Here is a 15,766-nt window from a genome sequence, read left to right on the forward strand (position 1 = left end):
CAAGTTTTTGAGAACTTCTCTCCTCAGTGTGCATTTTCTTTTGTACTTATGTACTTGTTATTTTTTTAATACACGGGTGTTATTTCACAAAGTGTGCTGGTTCAAGGACCATTTAAGTAAGCACTAGGGTCACTTAGCACGTCAGCCTCACAGTTCTGGCGACCTGGGTTCGATTCAATGTCAGTTGACCTGTGCGGAGTTTGCATGTTTGCCCTGGGCCTGGTTGAGTTTTCTCCGGGAACTCCGGTTTCCTCCCACATTCCAAAAACATACAGGTTAGGCTGATTGGACACTCTAAATTACCCTTAGGTATGAGTGTGAGTGTGAATGGTTGTCTGTCTCTTGGTGTCCTGCGATTGGCTGGCCACCAATTCAGGGTGTCCCCTGCCTCGTGCCCGAAATTCAGAAACTGAATGAATTAATGAAATAATAGCGCCACCAGATGGGCGAGTACTCAGGATATTAAAATTACAGGGCGGAGTCTGTCGCAGCTAACTACGGGCACCAGGGGGGAAACACCCTGAATCTGTGCCCTGCCAATCGCAGGGCACAAGGAGACGGACAACCATTCACGCTCACACTCATACTTGTATATAAAATTGCACATAGTTCAGTATCTCATAGATGGATATGTTTATTGACATTATCGTCATACACAATCCACATGAATTGAAAAAAACCCTCCAGCCATGAGGCTTGGACAGGTAGTATAATGTACCACATTTTAACAGACTGTTTAAGTGAGACTGTGCTTGATGTTGACTTTTTAAAGTCTGCTGCTTTCCTCTACCTCTGTTTCCGGTTCATTGGTTTCAAAAACAGGATTGGTCTGTCCCTGCCTGTGCCGCCTCTGAACCTCCTCATAAATTTGAAGAACCTGCAGGCAGACAATTAGTGTGAGTTTGTGCCAACAAGTCGGAGAGATAAATGACAAGAGCTGCATTAGAAATGACCTTAGCTTTAGGGATAAGACCCACTCGGAAGAAACCAATTTGGCCCTTTTCAATATTCGTGCAGTCTACCACAGTAGATGCGATATTCTCTGGTGATGGTCCATCACATAAAACTCCATCTACCTAACAATTTCAGGTCAATACAAGAACGATATCACAAGTAACAACAGGCAATGGTTTATAGCCACCTTGTCTCCCAGTTTGGCATACACTTGATTGTGGTGGGTCGTGTCTGCTTCTCCTGTGGGGTTGGCTGAGGTCACAGCAACAGGACCCACCTGCAACAAATACTCATTTTACATTTGTTAAGTACAATCCAAGCCAATACTTGAGAAGGAAACTATTGTATATTCCCTCATTGGCCTATCACGAGCTTCCGTAGGTGTTTAGCAATAGCAAGGGCAGTGGGTCAACCCCCCTTACTAGATCAATAAGGTGGGTAGCCACAGAACAGTCTGGATTCCTAATAGCGATACTCTGGGGGGACCCGATGTGTTTTGCGGCATCTCCTGAACCAAAGGCATCCATCCACGGGCCTGTAAGAGAGACAACACTAGGCAGCAATTTGTATAATAGGTCTGTCAATCTTGCAGAGGCAGCAAAGGAACTCATGAATTGCATTACTGGACAGATACAAGTTATGTCTACGCTCCAGTTCATCCTTTCAATTTGGTATACTAACATCAAGCACCGTGTTCTTTCCATAGTTGAGATTTGCCAATTAGCACACATTAAAAACCTGTTTAATTGATGCTGAATTGATTGTTGTTGTTTGCTTGAACCTTTTTGTTGTTATGCAGTATATAATGTACACACCTCTGGGTATAACCATGCTGATGGATGATGGCCACGCGGCTTCCATGAAGTCCAGTAGCTGGGGGCTCAGCAAGTGTCGGACCGGGTCGAGCTGTTTGATGGAGGACAACCAGATGGACATGGGTCGGTCCTGCGCCTGCTTCTTCACCCTACAGAAAAGCTCAGCTGTTACAAAATAACCAATGCAACCACAATACAATACAATGCATGACCTTAATTTATGAAAGATTGCTAATGCTTACTCACTTGTATGCTTTGACAACTGCATCAGGCCTTTTGCAAGCTGCCACCAGCACATAGACGGTGTCAGTGGGCACTCCACATATTCCACCGTTCTTCATGATGTCTGTAGGAGTGATGTTGGAGATCAACATTGTTTATACCCACCTAGCAATTTATTTTGAAGTGAGTATGCAGTAATTTAGTATCAAAAGAAAAACAATTAAACGTATTGGTATAGTATCGGCGTAAATTGATAGCACACAGCAGATTGTCCTAAACGATACCGAAGGCAAACACTAATATAAAACTTTCATCAAACTCCACTCTATAATCGTACCTGCAATTCGTTGAACAGATGTTGCCTTTCGAGCTGGCAGATGTGGACATATAGAAAGTTTCCCTCCCAGAACTCTGCTCAGCTTAATCAAAGGTTTCCCAAGAGGGATCTGAGGTGACTGGAAGGTACTATTGAAAATATGAGCTGTAAAACAATAAAAACTGACTAGGCCAAAGATAATGCTAACTCCTATGTCATAACCATAAGGCAGCACATCGAGCGTGTCCATCAGGAAGCTGATTATAATGAGCTGGAATGTGAGCGCATAGACAAACCAGGCCATGTTTACAAACAAAGCAGCGACTGTCACCAAAATGTTAAACATCAGGAACGCAATGATGCCAACTGCCACATTAAAACCTCTGGCATTGGTGTACAGCCCTGCGTATCGTGTTGATCCCCAAACTGCCCACAACGTGCCGTAGAGGATAAAAACAGTGCTCTCAAAGGTTTTTCCTCGGGAGAAAGCGACTGATCCGCAGATTAGCTGGAGGAGCCCGCCGGCTACCACGACCCAAGGGAGCACCAACAGGGAAAACGCAGCTCCCTCTCCAACTGTAATAGCAAAAGTAGCTATCACGCCACAGGCATGGCCTAAACCCTCAGCATCCGCATACTTGGAGTACCCCAAGTGGGGCGCATGGAGTTCGTTGTTATGGGATCGGAGAGTGAAGCCTTTCCTCCTGATTACTAAGGCTTTAAAAAGGTTCTCTCCTGTAGGAATTTTCTTGGCAGAGATCATGTTGTAAGTTGTTATTAAAAGCATACAAGCAGAGCCAATAAATATAACCGCCTGTACACCCTGACTTCCTTTCTGGAAAAAGCCTTGAGGGTGAGAAGCGATTGCTATACAATAGGCAACGAATAAAAGATGATAGATGGCCTCCAACAAGCTCTTTTGACAGCTGAACAGTGTCAGGGTGAGGAAAAGCAGAGAAAAGACGACCGGGAAGGGAACAGGAGAGAGGGGCTCGATGGAGTAAAATGACAGGAGACCACTGTAGCCTTCTGCAAACTTCAACACTGCAGTAAAGCCGTAAAAAGTAGCAGCAAGTGGATCCAATGCTCGGTAGAAGAGGACGCACACACCGATCTGGAACATACCTGCCGTCCAAAGCCAAGGGACGTGGCCTACAGAGAGTCGAGGGACCACACCCAACAGAGGACACGCCAAGACTGAGGCCGACAACAAATTCATCACCACGGCCACTGAGGCGAGGTCATCGCACCTGCGCGGTTTATCAGTCTTGACCTGGGGTTTTGTCTTAACACCAGCCCATGGAATTTCCACTCTTCCATGAGTAATAGTGGTCAACAAATGTCCAAAACCGAAATAACCCCCTAAGAGACAGACAAGAAGATAGTTTGCAGCCGTGGCGGTCCGGCCGAAACCTTCCGACGATAGTTTGGCGATTTGATGGGCAGAAGCTAAGCTGATGCTAATAGCAATGATGAACAAAAGCACTTTTCTGGCCAGTAACGCAACGCCAGCGATGACAAACAGGGCCAAGGCAAATGCGGCCAAGCCAGGGACGAATGAGGATCTGAGGTCTTCGGCCTCGAGCACTCCTTGTCCTGCCAGGATGTACAGCAGACTGGAGGCGCACCACAGTGCCGAAACTGTCAGACACAGGAAGGAGAACAACCTCCCCCCGGACAGGCTTCGACATACACCTTTAACAAACAAACAAACAAACAAAAACATCCCATTTTGATTTTGCTAAATATAAACAATAAGTAGGCTTTTTTGTGTTGTGGTAATGACGACATGGCCTATGTCCGATTATTATTATTATTATTATTATTTCTGAAAGTTAAGTTCTGAACAAACCTGCATACGCTACGATGGCAGAAATAACTAGGAGCAGAACCCCAAGTGCAGTTTGGGGGATCAAATCTTTTAGGGGAGAGCTGCCATAGTCATTCACCAAATGTAGGAGACAACCTTAGGGAAAAAAAATAAACAAATCAGTTAAGTAGTAAATCAAAGGTGTTCCACAGAGCTCAATCTTAGAGTCCCTGCTGTTCTTAAACAAGGATGTTGTACTCCTGCTGTCAATGAAACTAAATAAGTCAAAAGGAAAAACACAAAAGAAGTTTGAAATTGTAGTAAAAAAGGACAATGTTGTGTAATGTTTGTGAGAACGTATTCATAAATGTGGGATTCTTAATGTTCTCATGTAAATTTTTACCTTAAAATATTATATAAAATAAAAGTTCATAGATAAAATATATTAGCAAAAAATGAAATGTTTTATTGAAAGGTTGAATAATATCTTTAAATGTCAATGTCGAAAATAAAAACAAGTCAAATGTTGGATTCCCAGTTTTTATAAATTAATTTAAAAAGTCTTAATTGAAACAAAAATATACGTGTAGTATATATGAGTGATACTGTATTTCCAAATATTTGTGTAAGTACATGAAAAGAGACACCATTGCCATTCAAAGGCAAGTTAAAAAATAAATGTATGAATGAAAGGCTTACCGCCAGAGATGCCCAGTATACCAACAGACACATGTAGCTGAGCCATTGCAAAGAGATGTGGAAAAAAACTTCAACTCAGCTACACTTTTATACAGACCCGCGGAGCAACATCATGTCCACGTCACACATTGAAGTGTCAAATTACTGGAAAATAACCCCAACGTCAATTGAAGAATGATCTAGTAATAAAAAGAAAAAGTGAGGAATAAAATGTACACACTCGTATTATCAAGTGTCTACACATTAAAGTGTTTAACAAAAGAATTTATTTTTAGTCCCATTACAATGTCAAAGAGCCATGACAAATGCCCAATACTTCAAACTTGTTTCAGAAATACAAGGAAGGATGACCAAAAGTATGAAAGAAGACAAAAATAAACAAAAGGAAGGATTCAGTATAAATGCAAAGATGCAGATGTATAACTGCACTCTAATGAATGACATGAGGTCATCCATGTGGGAGGGGACAACCGAAAAAGCAAATAAAAAAGAAAGGGTACACCCTACAAGTGTCACATCCCTTCCCGGAGAGCTGACTGACTGCTACAAACTTTGTGTAGAACTATTCAAGGTGAGACTGTTTATTAGCTTATAAGTAAGTATTGTTGCTTTTAGCTGAAGTAATAAATGTGTGTACTGTGTAAGGGTAAATAATAAAGTCGCCATGCTGACTCCAAACTTGAGTTGACTTAAGCTTCATGCATTTTTAATGCATAATAAATAGTGCATGATGTTGTCAGAAGCGATAACTCCCACTTCAAATGGATTGGACGTCTACTGGCGTCAAACTAATTTCAATTTACAACAGAAGCTGTACCATGGCCAAGCGAGTGGCCGTTATTCTCTCCGGTTGTGGAGTCTACGATGGCACCGAGATCCACGAGGCGTCGGCCGTTCTTGTTCATCTGAGTCGGGCTGGAGCCAAAGTAATACTACACTATTTTTGTCTACTTTCACGTAAACTTTGAAAATACACTCACACTCTGAGATGTGTTAGAAGGTGGTGGGAAAAGTGTAGAAATTGGAATATTAGTCAGAGTACTGTGTTTTGGCAAGGACTCCCACTTAAAAGGTCATCTTTCTTTGAAAATATGCTTGTGTAATTTCCAACTTTTTCTGTATCTCAGGCACAGATGTTTGCACCAAACCAAGAGCAGTTACACGTTATTGATCATTGCGAGGGGAAGCCTTCGGACGGCAAGAGAAACGTGCTGCAGGAGAGCGCCAGAATTGCCAGGGGTGACATCACGGATTTGGCCAAGTTAGACGTTTCAGCGTTTCATGCTGTCGTCATACCTGGTGCGATGCATTCATTTACGCAGACTGCCGTTCCCAGACATTTTTTCATCTTGGTCTTTTGTTCAGGTGGTTTTGGTGTAGCGAAAAACCTCAGCGATTGGGGAGTGAAAAACAAGGACTTCACCATCAATTCCGAGGTCGAGAAGATTCTCGAGGATTTCCACAAAGCTGGAAAGCCAATGGCCATGTGCTGCATCTCTCCGATTCTCGCCGGAAAAATACTGCCTGGTTGCGAGCTCACGGTGGGGCATGACAAGGAGAGTGACACGTGAGTGATTCCATTTGCCATCTCAACAAAGGCAAAATCAATTTGATTGGAATGACCTTGGCTTGCTCTGCTCTTTCTCTCAGGTGGCCGTACGCAAAGACGGCCGACACTTTAAAGGAGATGGGCTGCAAACACGTGAACAAAGATGTGGAGCAAGCCCACGTTGATGTCAAACACAAACTCGTCACCGCTCCGGCTTTCATGTGCAACGCGCCCATTCACAAGATCTTTGATGGTATTGGTGTGATGATTAAGGAAATGCTGAAACTAGCTTAGGTCTCCAAAATGTCCTTGTTTTTGCATATTGTTTGTCTTGGATTGAATTTTCTGTCATGTTGACTCACAAAAGTCTTGTTCTGGTTTCACTGTTATCATCACACATTTGAATAATTATGAAATAAAAGACTGAGAAAAGTTGGAAATCACATGTCGTCACTTTGACTTATGTTTATACATGTTTGAGTGTCACAAGTGTGTGGAAGAGGATGGTGTGGATTTCTTAGGTTTACTAATCTGTTCAAGATCTGAATTTTGTACAAATATAAGGTCAAGTAAAATGTACACCTACAATATATGTACTATATTTTCATCACATTGAAATAGAATAGAATAGAATTACCTCAGGAATGTCGGGCCAAAAGGCTTTTGTATTATCTTGTTTAAAAATTCAGACATTCATTAGCATTGAACACAAGAGACTGCTACTTTTTTGTTTGTTTGTTTTTGAAACATATTGTAGAGTAGTCAACAGAATGTCTGCTCGTGTTCGAAACTAGTCATGCTAACAAATGCTAAGTCATACAATTTTACTGGCTTTGGTTTGAGAAGTGTTTAAATTGATCCATTCCACTAACCAACATGGTCGCGTGGAATTGTCGAGGACGGTTAGTATCCTGAAAGGAGAAGAAAATTCCAGTAAATTCAAAAAAACAAGGGCAAAATTATCAATAATTGTTTCCTGCTAGTGGGACTAGGAGAAACATCTCAGTTTTTTTTTTCCTCACCTCCGTTGGATAGGCACGGGTGGAAACGTAGCGAATCACAAAGCCACAACGTCTCTTCTGGGATGTGTTGGCATCGCTGGCATGCACGAGAAGGCCGTCGTGGATCTGTGAAAATTCTTTGTCAAAATCTGTTCAAGATCTGAATTTTGTACAAATATAAGGTCAGGTAAAATGTACACCTACAGACATCTGTCCAGCAAGGAGAGGACAAAGCAAAGCTTGGTCAGTTTGGAGAAGCTCCTCTGGAATCTCCTGGTTGACTGTCAGCATGTTTCCGGGCCGGATGGCTTGTCGATGGGGGTACATGCCAGAACAATGGCTACCTAGGGAGCAGATATGTAACGGGGCCTCATTTTAATGGATTGTTTTCATTTCAAGTAAAAAGCCCACTACAGTCCCACAAAAGGCAAAGAAAGATTATTAAACATTATTGTTAACATCATTATTATCTACCAAGACAAACCCCATGTGGCATTTTTGTGTTTGTAATATTTCCTACAAGTAGTAGTTCTCCAAGATGTTTAATTTTATAGTAAAATGACAAAATGCAATTTCGACTTAGTAAGAAATTGTGTGGGGATATTTTGCTCTGTTGGTTAGTAACTTTTTGGCAATTCCCATTGGAGTTGACGTCTACGTGTCATTGGAAGTGAAGGATATGTATTGATGAAGGTATGTTTTTTCAATTGTGGGGTTTATTTGTGATTATTTTTCTATGAATTTGACGGATATATCATTGGAAAGTGATCAATATAGTGATCCATCTACCGTACTATAGCAGTCATTGGAAATGAATGCATAGCATTCATTGGAATTAATAGATATAGTCATCATGCTCATTGACGATCCATCTTTAGAAATATACAAATATACACTTGTTTGAGTTTAGGCATATAGCTGACACTAGAATTTAGAGATATAAAGCCCTCATTGCAATTTACAGCTTTATCTGTCTTTAGAATTGGAGGACGTATATGGATGGATATCTTTGTAATTGATGGATTTATTAGAATCAATGGAATTTAGTTTCAAAATATATTGTTAGACCGGAGTGCTTTTTCCAGACGCTACCTGGGAGAACCTGCAAGGCACCGTTCTCTTTCAGCGAGTCATCTAGAGCCAGCCACACAGAGACGACTGGGCCACCGGCAATACCCCAATACCTGCGGACACCAATGAACAGAAATCACATTGCGGCTCCCATAACGTAAATTTGACCAACCCACCTCATATCCTGATGCCAGGCCACATATGGAAGCTGAGTGCCTGTTGCATCTGTCGTTGGGTATTTGCAGATGAAACGCGAATCTAGCAGAATGATGTTAGGGCCTAAGATGGCTTGGAGCGTTCGCAAAATGCGAGGGTGTTTGGTCAAAGCCATCACCCAAGGATACTGAAAGTGAACATTGTGCAGGCTGTACTGGGCGTACTCTTCACCTGATGATGGAAAAAAAAAACAAGAAAACAAAGTGGATCGTAAGATCTATTTAGAAGAAATAGTTAAAATTATTTACCAAATTCTCTCTCCAGTTGGGAAAAGGCAAGCCTGGCTTTCCTCAGCTCGCCGTCGGTCAACACGGGGAGGCCTGAGAGGTAGCCCTGGTGCTCGTATGTCTCCTGGAGCTCACTTGTAGATGCAGTCATGTCTGCCGGCGTTCTGTTCTCAGCAAAAATAACGACTGTTCCACAAACTATTTTATGCATTTCTGATGACATAAGGCCCACCTACACCACAGAAAAACACACTACCGACCAATACCAACGGCAAGTACATGCTACAACAGTCGGGCATAGTGTTTAATGGAATTTACAAGTATACCTGTGTTGTGTCCAGTCGTCTTTGCAGGCCTTTTTCGAGGTCTCTCAAGTGGAGCTCAACCTCCGGACACTTTATAGAGCAGCGTGACACTACTGGAAATTCATCTGTCATTGTGCTGAGATGGAAAATAATGACAAGGAAGAGGAATGGCATTCAAGATACTGTGACGCACATTGTGGATTCGTGACAAAAGGTCTTCTTTCATACACCTTGCACCTGTTCTTTTGGATCTTTACTCCAAAGGGAGCTTTTTTTTGGTGAAAATTAATTTCCTGCTTGGTACACATCAGCGCAATGTAATATGGAAGTAGGAAACCTGATAAGTGGTTGCCATCTTGTTGGAAAAGCTGGAGTGGAGCAATGAAGACTAATTCAGAGGGAAGACAGATGGCATGTAATGTAGCAAATTTAAAGAATTAATTTTATTGGGTATATTTTTTGTGAAAATTTAAAGTGGCAAAAGACAGCCATTTCACAAAAAAAGAGGAGTACAAAATGATTAAAGACTGGATTATAATTTTTTCAACCCTTCTAAAGCACTAAAGTCCAGCATTGTTATGTTGAAAAAATCATACAATCCGCATGGTATTTATAGATTCGTGGAATTGTATAATTTCACCAAAGACCAGTATACATTTTTACTCTTTTGCATAGTTGTATGCTATATATTTTTCAAAACCGTTATCAATATTAGCTCGCAATAGACATATTTTCACATATTGGGGCACTTTGGCTGTAGTGCAGTATAGTACATGTCATACTGTCTAGAACAGGGGTGTCAAACCCAGTTTGGTTGGCGGGGCACATTCATGGTGACCAGATCTCATGTGGACCGGACCATTTTAGATATAATATTTAGATTTTTTTGATAAATTGATTAAAAGAACTGGATTAAAAGCACTGAATATTCAGTTTTTTTCTAGATTTCTAGCTTTTTTTTAAATATATTTTTAGATTTTACAAAAGGATTTTTGAACTAAAAACACAGAAAAAAATGATAAAAAATTACAATTATTGATTTAAAAGGGGGAAAATCAGGAAATTTAATATACATCTATACTCTTCATTTTAATTTGATCCTAAAACAGAAAGTCGGCACTCATGATTTACTTTCCCGGGCCACACAAAATGATGCGGAGGGCCAGATTTGGCCCCCGGGCCGCCACTTTGATACATGTTGTCTAGAACATTGCATAACATGTAATTTTTTGGCAACATATTTTTAGTTTTGGGCAATTTTAAATGCCAACAGTCTACCCACAAAGTTAAAATACCACTTTGCAATTATTTTGTATTGCAGAAAACAATCTTGATTTGCTTCCAGTTTATGCTCTATATCTAAGCAAGGCTGATGCGAATCTGTCTTGAAAAACAATACTAAAGTATATTATGTTTTAAAAGTTTCCTCCCTGCTCAGTTTTGGCCTCTGTTTGGGTGCTTGGGACACAGAGGATGATGTTGCTTTCTGCTTGCAGTCTGTGTCCAATTGTCTCCTCCTTGTGTCTGTGATCCATTATTGCAACGATGCACGAGGACCGGCTCCCCTTTGGCTGCAGTTTTTTTCAGCAGCAGCCTCTGCAGCATCTGCTTGTCTGAACGCTCTCGTTGAAAGTCATCCTCGTACACCTTAAGCTATGACCAATGATGAATAAGCAAAGTGAAATGAAAATATGATTAGTAGTCCACTCATTTGTTCAAGTCATACATTTTTTTTGTACAATTGAAAGCAAAGAATCAAAGATAAAGCAAAGTCTATACTCCAAATTGACTAGGTGACCAACTTTCGGAGATTTGAAAAAAGTAAATTAAAAATATGATGAAATAAATACCATATATATATATATATATATATATATATATATATATATATATATATATATATATATATATATATATATATATATATATATATATATATATATATATATATATATATATATATATTTTTTACAAAACCATGTATGTTAAGCATATTGTTCCTGCTGGCTTTTCGAGTGTGCGCCACAAATTCTGCTTAGCAACACGAGAAGGCATGTGACCAGCAGGAAAATATCTGAGTGCTAAGATTCAAAGTAACTTGCCAGTAAAGTCAATTCATCTAAAAAAAAAAGTGAATACTACTACCTGCTCTTGCATTAGATCCACCTTTTGTCGCATTTCTTCCCGCTTCCTCCTGAGTCTTTGATTATCCTGCTTTGTATAATTGTGGACGTTATGCTCCATCTGATATTCCGCCTCGTAGATCTCGGTCTGGGGACACATGGAACATCATCCATAAATAATGCGTCTTGTCCTCTTCTCCTGAGAAAATTGCAGGACAAGAATGCAGCCACCACTTGGTGGTGCTTTTGTCCATCTAATTCCATACTTTTTCTCCATAGCAACAGTGAAAAGCATTTGTATTCTGTGTTCGAATAAAAAGCCCACCTGACACCTCATTGCTTCCAGTTGCTCTTTTAACTGGAGAACTTCTTGGTGGCAATCGCAGCCCGTGGCTTTGGCCTGCGGTTGCCCCTCGGAACTGAAAGGAGCCCTTGAGACACATGACGTGGGGGAGCTTGAGGACAAAGCGTCGGGGACGCTTGCCCTGACCGTGTCCTGTTTTGATAAAAGATAACCCGTGTCATGGCTGTCAGATTATCACCGTGCAGAAAAAGGGAAAGGTGAAAGTACCTTTTGGAGAAGTGGCTTGGGTACTCGGCCCTCCAATACCTTGACGTAGTCTTGTAGTTCCTGATTCTTCTTCAGTTCCAGCATGAGCGCCTGCCCGTAATAGTCCTTTGCACTCTGTCACAAACATCAGTAAATTGTGTTACGTGGTTAAGAATTTGGAAACCAGAGGCAAGAACTGAAGCAGAAGAGCCACGCTGGGCTGCCCTACCATTCTACATGCATAATTCTAGAGTTCAGTGATTTTACATCCATACTTGGTGGAAAGAACCATTTCATGCACCACACAACTGAGCAGTTGGAAATAGAAAGGTCTGTGATTTTACAGTCTGTAGCTTTGTGCCTGTGTAATGCGGTTTTCATAATGAAGAGGCTAACAAGGAGCCAGCAGTGGACACAAATGCAAGGGAACAACAAGCGATGCGGAACTTTTAACTATTAGATCAAAAAATCTAGCTTACAAAATAAAAGCAGAACAAGGACAACGTAACTAAATCAAATCGTCAAAGTTACTTGGGACATGAGGCAGGCCGGTGACACGGGCCTGACATAGCCAGAGGCATGACAAAAGCCGATTCGCAAAGTATTACATTATCTGGGAACGACTGATGAATTGTAGTAATCGCAGGAGACGTGTCTGTAAAATTGTCGTGATAATTTGGCCATAATTGGCCAAACACAGACGTCTTCTTATAATAGCAGTCCCGTGAGAATGTGTGCTCAGAATTGGAATTGCATGACTTTCCTGTGTTTCCTTTCTTTCTGCACTCATTACTCTTCATTAGTGAAGTAAGCCTCTTATATCAGTCATTGGTATGGATGGCTACACTTTTAAATTCGATTTGGCAGTTTTGCCATCCTTTAATTCATTTTCTAACTACAGGCATCAGGCGGAGGACACCCTGAATTGGTATATATGTATATGTACAGTAATCCCTCGAATATCGCGGTTAATGTAGAGCAGACATGGCCGCGATAATCGAAAAATAGCAAAGTAGGATCACTATTATAACATTTTTTTTCTTCAGTGCTGAATTCTAGTAGCAAGAGTGGCTTCCGCTTATGAGTTTCAGCGTGGAGTTTTACATTTTTATGAACTTAAAAAAAAATATATATATTTTTTTAAATAATTAATAGTGGGGAAAAATCGTTAAGTAGTGCAGACACGATAATCTGTACTATATGTATATGTATGGGAGGGTCCCACTTCAAATGGATTGGACTTCTTCTAGTTATTAACTCATTTCAACTCACAATAGACACCAAATGATCAATCCTATGATAGTGTGTGTTTACCTGCTGGTTATCAACTTTGAGCAGTAATTTGTCATTTAGATCTTTGAGGGTGGCGTTTTCGACTTCCAAAGCTTCCAGCCTGTGCTGTAATTCCACAGTGGTGTTACGATACATCTGGTCCCACTCGTCATTCAGTTTCATCAGCTGCAACACAATCCTTTCATCATTAGCAACGTTCACATCAAGATCTGATGGGATTTCCATGAACCTGCAACTGGATTATTCTGCCTTTCTTGATCAATCATGCAATGGAATCCAACATTCATCAGGCGTTGAGTTCATGTGAAATAGAAATAAATAATAGCTTTTTCCGGAGATGGAATCATTTTTCTTCTCAGTCAAACTACAGGAAGTAGATCAAGGTTGTGTGATTTGTGGGAGTAAAAGTCATTTCTACACCTCAGTAGCATTTTTTCACACACCGCCCACATCCTCTGATTTCAACAGAGAAGCGTGCCGTTTCCAACATCAGCAATACAGCCAGTGTACGGGAATGTAAAATTTGCAAAGGTGAACTTGTACCTCTTTGTTGACTCTGCGTAGCTCTGTGTTTTTGTTGAGAAGCAGCAGCTTCTCTTGGTCAGCAGAGGTGACGCTCATACTGTCTGCGGCTTGCTTCTCCATCGACACAGACCTGGCAGAAACCAACAGTAAAGTTGACCGCTATAAAAGTAATACAGCACTTAGATCCAGTACTTCCTTACTGGGAACTAGAGGAGACTCGTATTCACAGCAGGAATGTCTAAAGTTTGCGTTCTTTGGTCCAGGCCAAAATACAATGCATCTTTTTTGGTTTGGTCCTTTTACATATTGCAATTTTTGCAACGGTCCCAGGATTTGACATATCCGCCAGCCTTTCTCCTTAATCATAGTGGTAAACATCTAAAATATATACTATATATATGTATTTATATATTTATTCATATATATATATATATATATATATATATTTATATATTTATTTATATATTTATTTATATATTTATTTGTATATTTATTTATTTATTTTTTTACCTATTTATTTATGCCTAAAATTTCTTTTCCTGTGTCTGTATTCTGACCCTCTTGCTACTGTAACAATAAAAATTTTCCCAATACGGGATGAATAAAGTTATCTAATCTAATCTATATATTTTTTGCATTTTTTTTTGGGTTGCCTTCTGCCCAAATATCAAGTGGACGTTCCCGACTCATAATAGCCAACTTACTGCTAACCACAGACTGTGTTAAACGAAACTTATTAATAATTATTACATTAACTTTGACTTTTATTATGCAAAATAAGTTGTTTATGAAACACTTGATCTCACTCCAAAACACTACTAAATATGTGGTAAAATGTTCAACTTCAGTATCACATCTGAACAACTCTGCCAACTTTGGAAGTAGAGTGGAGACTATCAATGGTTGTAAAAAATAAAAAAAACATATACAAGTCGCACCTAAGTATAAATTGCAGTCTGTGTTTAAAAAAAAAAAAGTAATCAAAAGATACCTTTTTCCAGTGACAACTACAACATATTAGTACTTTCTACTCACGGTAGTAGTACTTTCTACTCATGGAGGAAAGCAGTAGCAGAAATTTCCATGAATAAAAGCAAACACATATGCACAAAAGAACCTCAGGGTACTTTTAACACCCACTCACAAAGAGTGAGTGCACTTTCAGAGAATAAAACCTAAGCCATTATCTTCACCCACGCACACACACGCATATGTACGTCGCATATGTACGTATGTGTAGTCGCAAGAGGCACTCAAGACAGAAAAAAAAATGTTTACCATCATATCCAATTTACATTACACTCCAAATCTTAAATCACTAATGAATCTTTTTGGATGATAGCAAAATGAAAACACTTGCAGACTTGAATTAGTCAGAGCGATTTGCTTGGGCATGGTGCGAGGTTTCAGGTGTTGTGAGGTCTCAGAGGAAAAGCTTGCAAGAGAGGGAATAGAGAAGACACGCTCCTAGAAGAGCACTCGAACACGGACGCTGCAGGGCTCGCAACGAAAAAGAAAAAAAAAAGGGAAAAAAAGGAAAAACGGTGACCCTCCTTTCCCTAATAAACAAACTTGCCTGAAACAGAATTTGCTTTGTGGCCTAGTTTTTCTCTATGGTGGTTGTTGTCAACAGTAATTTGAAAGATGATAAAAATTGTGACTATTTCTGTTGACTTCGGGTCCGCAAAAACCGAGGAAGCCCTTTGGATGCTGTCCTATATCCCTTATAGTTTTCATGTCTGACAGTTGATAAACAATGTTACCCAATTTGAACAAGTTTCATCTCGTATTCTGTCTTGGAAGGGCACCAAAATGCCACTGCATGGCAAACAATATGTTAATAACCCTGTCACGCTCTACGTTAAAGGGTGATAACAAATCCGTCAAGCTTGCCGGTATCTAAGGACAAGTTGGCTGCATATTGTCAGCATTTGGTTAGTCATGAGGGGATTATTATATGAAAGGAAAACATGTAGATGACAAGACATGAGATTATGGAGGGGAAAAGATAATATCACTTGTGATGACCTCATTGGAAAGTACGTGGTCACTGTTTGTTCCTCTTCTTTATTGGGCGACATACTTTCTCT

The 15,766-nt window shown here is 40.2% G+C and overlaps 4 protein-coding genes across 10 annotated transcripts in view; 1 reads left to right on the forward strand and 3 right to left on the reverse strand.

The window, feature by feature from the left end:
* Positions 1-618: 618 nt before the first annotated feature.
* LOC144082203 (uncharacterized) lies at positions 619-6,657 on the reverse strand. 3 transcript variants are annotated; one of them, XR_013303191.1, is made up of 9 exons: positions 4,817-6,657; positions 4,160-4,273; positions 2,329-4,002; positions 2,016-2,115; positions 1,770-1,918; positions 1,377-1,489; positions 1,142-1,231; positions 954-1,072; positions 619-877 (listed from the first exon to the last, which is right to left on the reverse strand). XR_013303191.1 is itself a non-coding variant. In XM_077609161.1 (9 exons), the coding sequence occupies exons 1-9, from the start codon at positions 4,860-4,862 to the stop codon at positions 767-769; spliced, it is 2,520 nt and encodes an 839-aa protein (XP_077465287.1). In that variant the 5' UTR covers positions 4,863-6,657; the 3' UTR covers positions 619-766. The 3 variants fall into 3 exon arrangements, 1 of the variants encoding a protein (XP_077465287.1); XM_077609161.1 differs by having other exon boundaries at positions 954-1,076; XR_013303192.1 differs by lacking the exon at positions 619-877 and having other exon boundaries at positions 1,015-1,072; positions 1,142-1,230; positions 1,307-1,489.
* LOC144082206 (glutamine amidotransferase-like class 1 domain-containing protein 3, mitochondrial) lies at positions 5,342-6,799 on the forward strand. 3 transcript variants are annotated; one of them, XM_077609166.1, is made up of 4 exons: positions 5,342-5,387; positions 5,625-5,742; positions 5,944-6,383; positions 6,467-6,799. In XM_077609166.1, exons 2-4 carry the CDS (start codon positions 5,635-5,637, stop codon positions 6,657-6,659), a joined length of 741 nt encoding a protein of 246 aa, XP_077465292.1. In that variant the 5' UTR covers positions 5,342-5,387; positions 5,625-5,634; the 3' UTR covers positions 6,660-6,799. The 3 variants fall into 3 exon arrangements, with proteins under 3 accessions (XP_077465292.1, XP_077465293.1, XP_077465291.1); XM_077609167.1 differs by having other exon boundaries at positions 5,346-5,742; positions 5,944-6,115; positions 6,182-6,383; XM_077609165.1 differs by having other exon boundaries at positions 5,346-5,742.
* Positions 6,800-6,812: 13 nt separating this feature from the next.
* On the reverse strand, positions 6,813-10,608 carry LOC144082207 (putative alpha-ketoglutarate-dependent hypophosphite dioxygenase). Its single transcript, XM_077609168.1, has 7 exons — positions 9,207-10,608; positions 8,902-9,044; positions 8,614-8,824; positions 8,459-8,550; positions 7,571-7,710; positions 7,388-7,492; positions 6,813-7,276 (listed from the first exon to the last, which is right to left on the reverse strand). Exons 2-7 carry the CDS (start codon positions 9,029-9,031, stop codon positions 7,190-7,192), a joined length of 765 nt encoding a protein of 254 aa, XP_077465294.1. The 5' UTR covers positions 9,032-9,044; positions 9,207-10,608; the 3' UTR covers positions 6,813-7,189.
* LOC144082204 (uncharacterized) overlaps positions 9,610-15,766 on the reverse strand; it is a 53,926-nt gene continuing 47,769 nt past the window's right edge. For 2 of the 3 annotated variants that reach the window (XM_077609164.1, XM_077609162.1), the window contains 6 exons: positions 13,695-13,806; positions 13,173-13,316; positions 11,880-11,993; positions 11,634-11,804; positions 11,328-11,456; positions 9,610-10,838 (listed from right to left, as the gene is read on the reverse strand). In XM_077609164.1, the coding sequence (XP_077465290.1) occupies positions 10,620-10,838; positions 11,328-11,456; positions 11,634-11,804; positions 11,880-11,993; positions 13,173-13,316; positions 13,695-13,796 (879 nt within the window). In that variant the 5' untranslated portion in view covers positions 13,797-13,806 and the 3' untranslated portion in view covers positions 9,610-10,619. The remainder of the gene's footprint in view (positions 10,839-11,327; positions 11,457-11,633; positions 11,805-11,879; positions 11,994-13,172; positions 13,317-13,694; positions 13,807-15,766) is intronic. The other variant, XM_077609163.1, reaches the window with a different exon arrangement.

The sequence above is a fragment of the Stigmatopora argus genome, chromosome 9, assembly GCF_051989625.1.
Source record: "Stigmatopora argus isolate UIUO_Sarg chromosome 9, RoL_Sarg_1.0, whole genome shotgun sequence".
Lineage (NCBI taxonomy): Eukaryota > Metazoa > Chordata > Actinopteri > Syngnathiformes > Syngnathidae > Stigmatopora > Stigmatopora argus.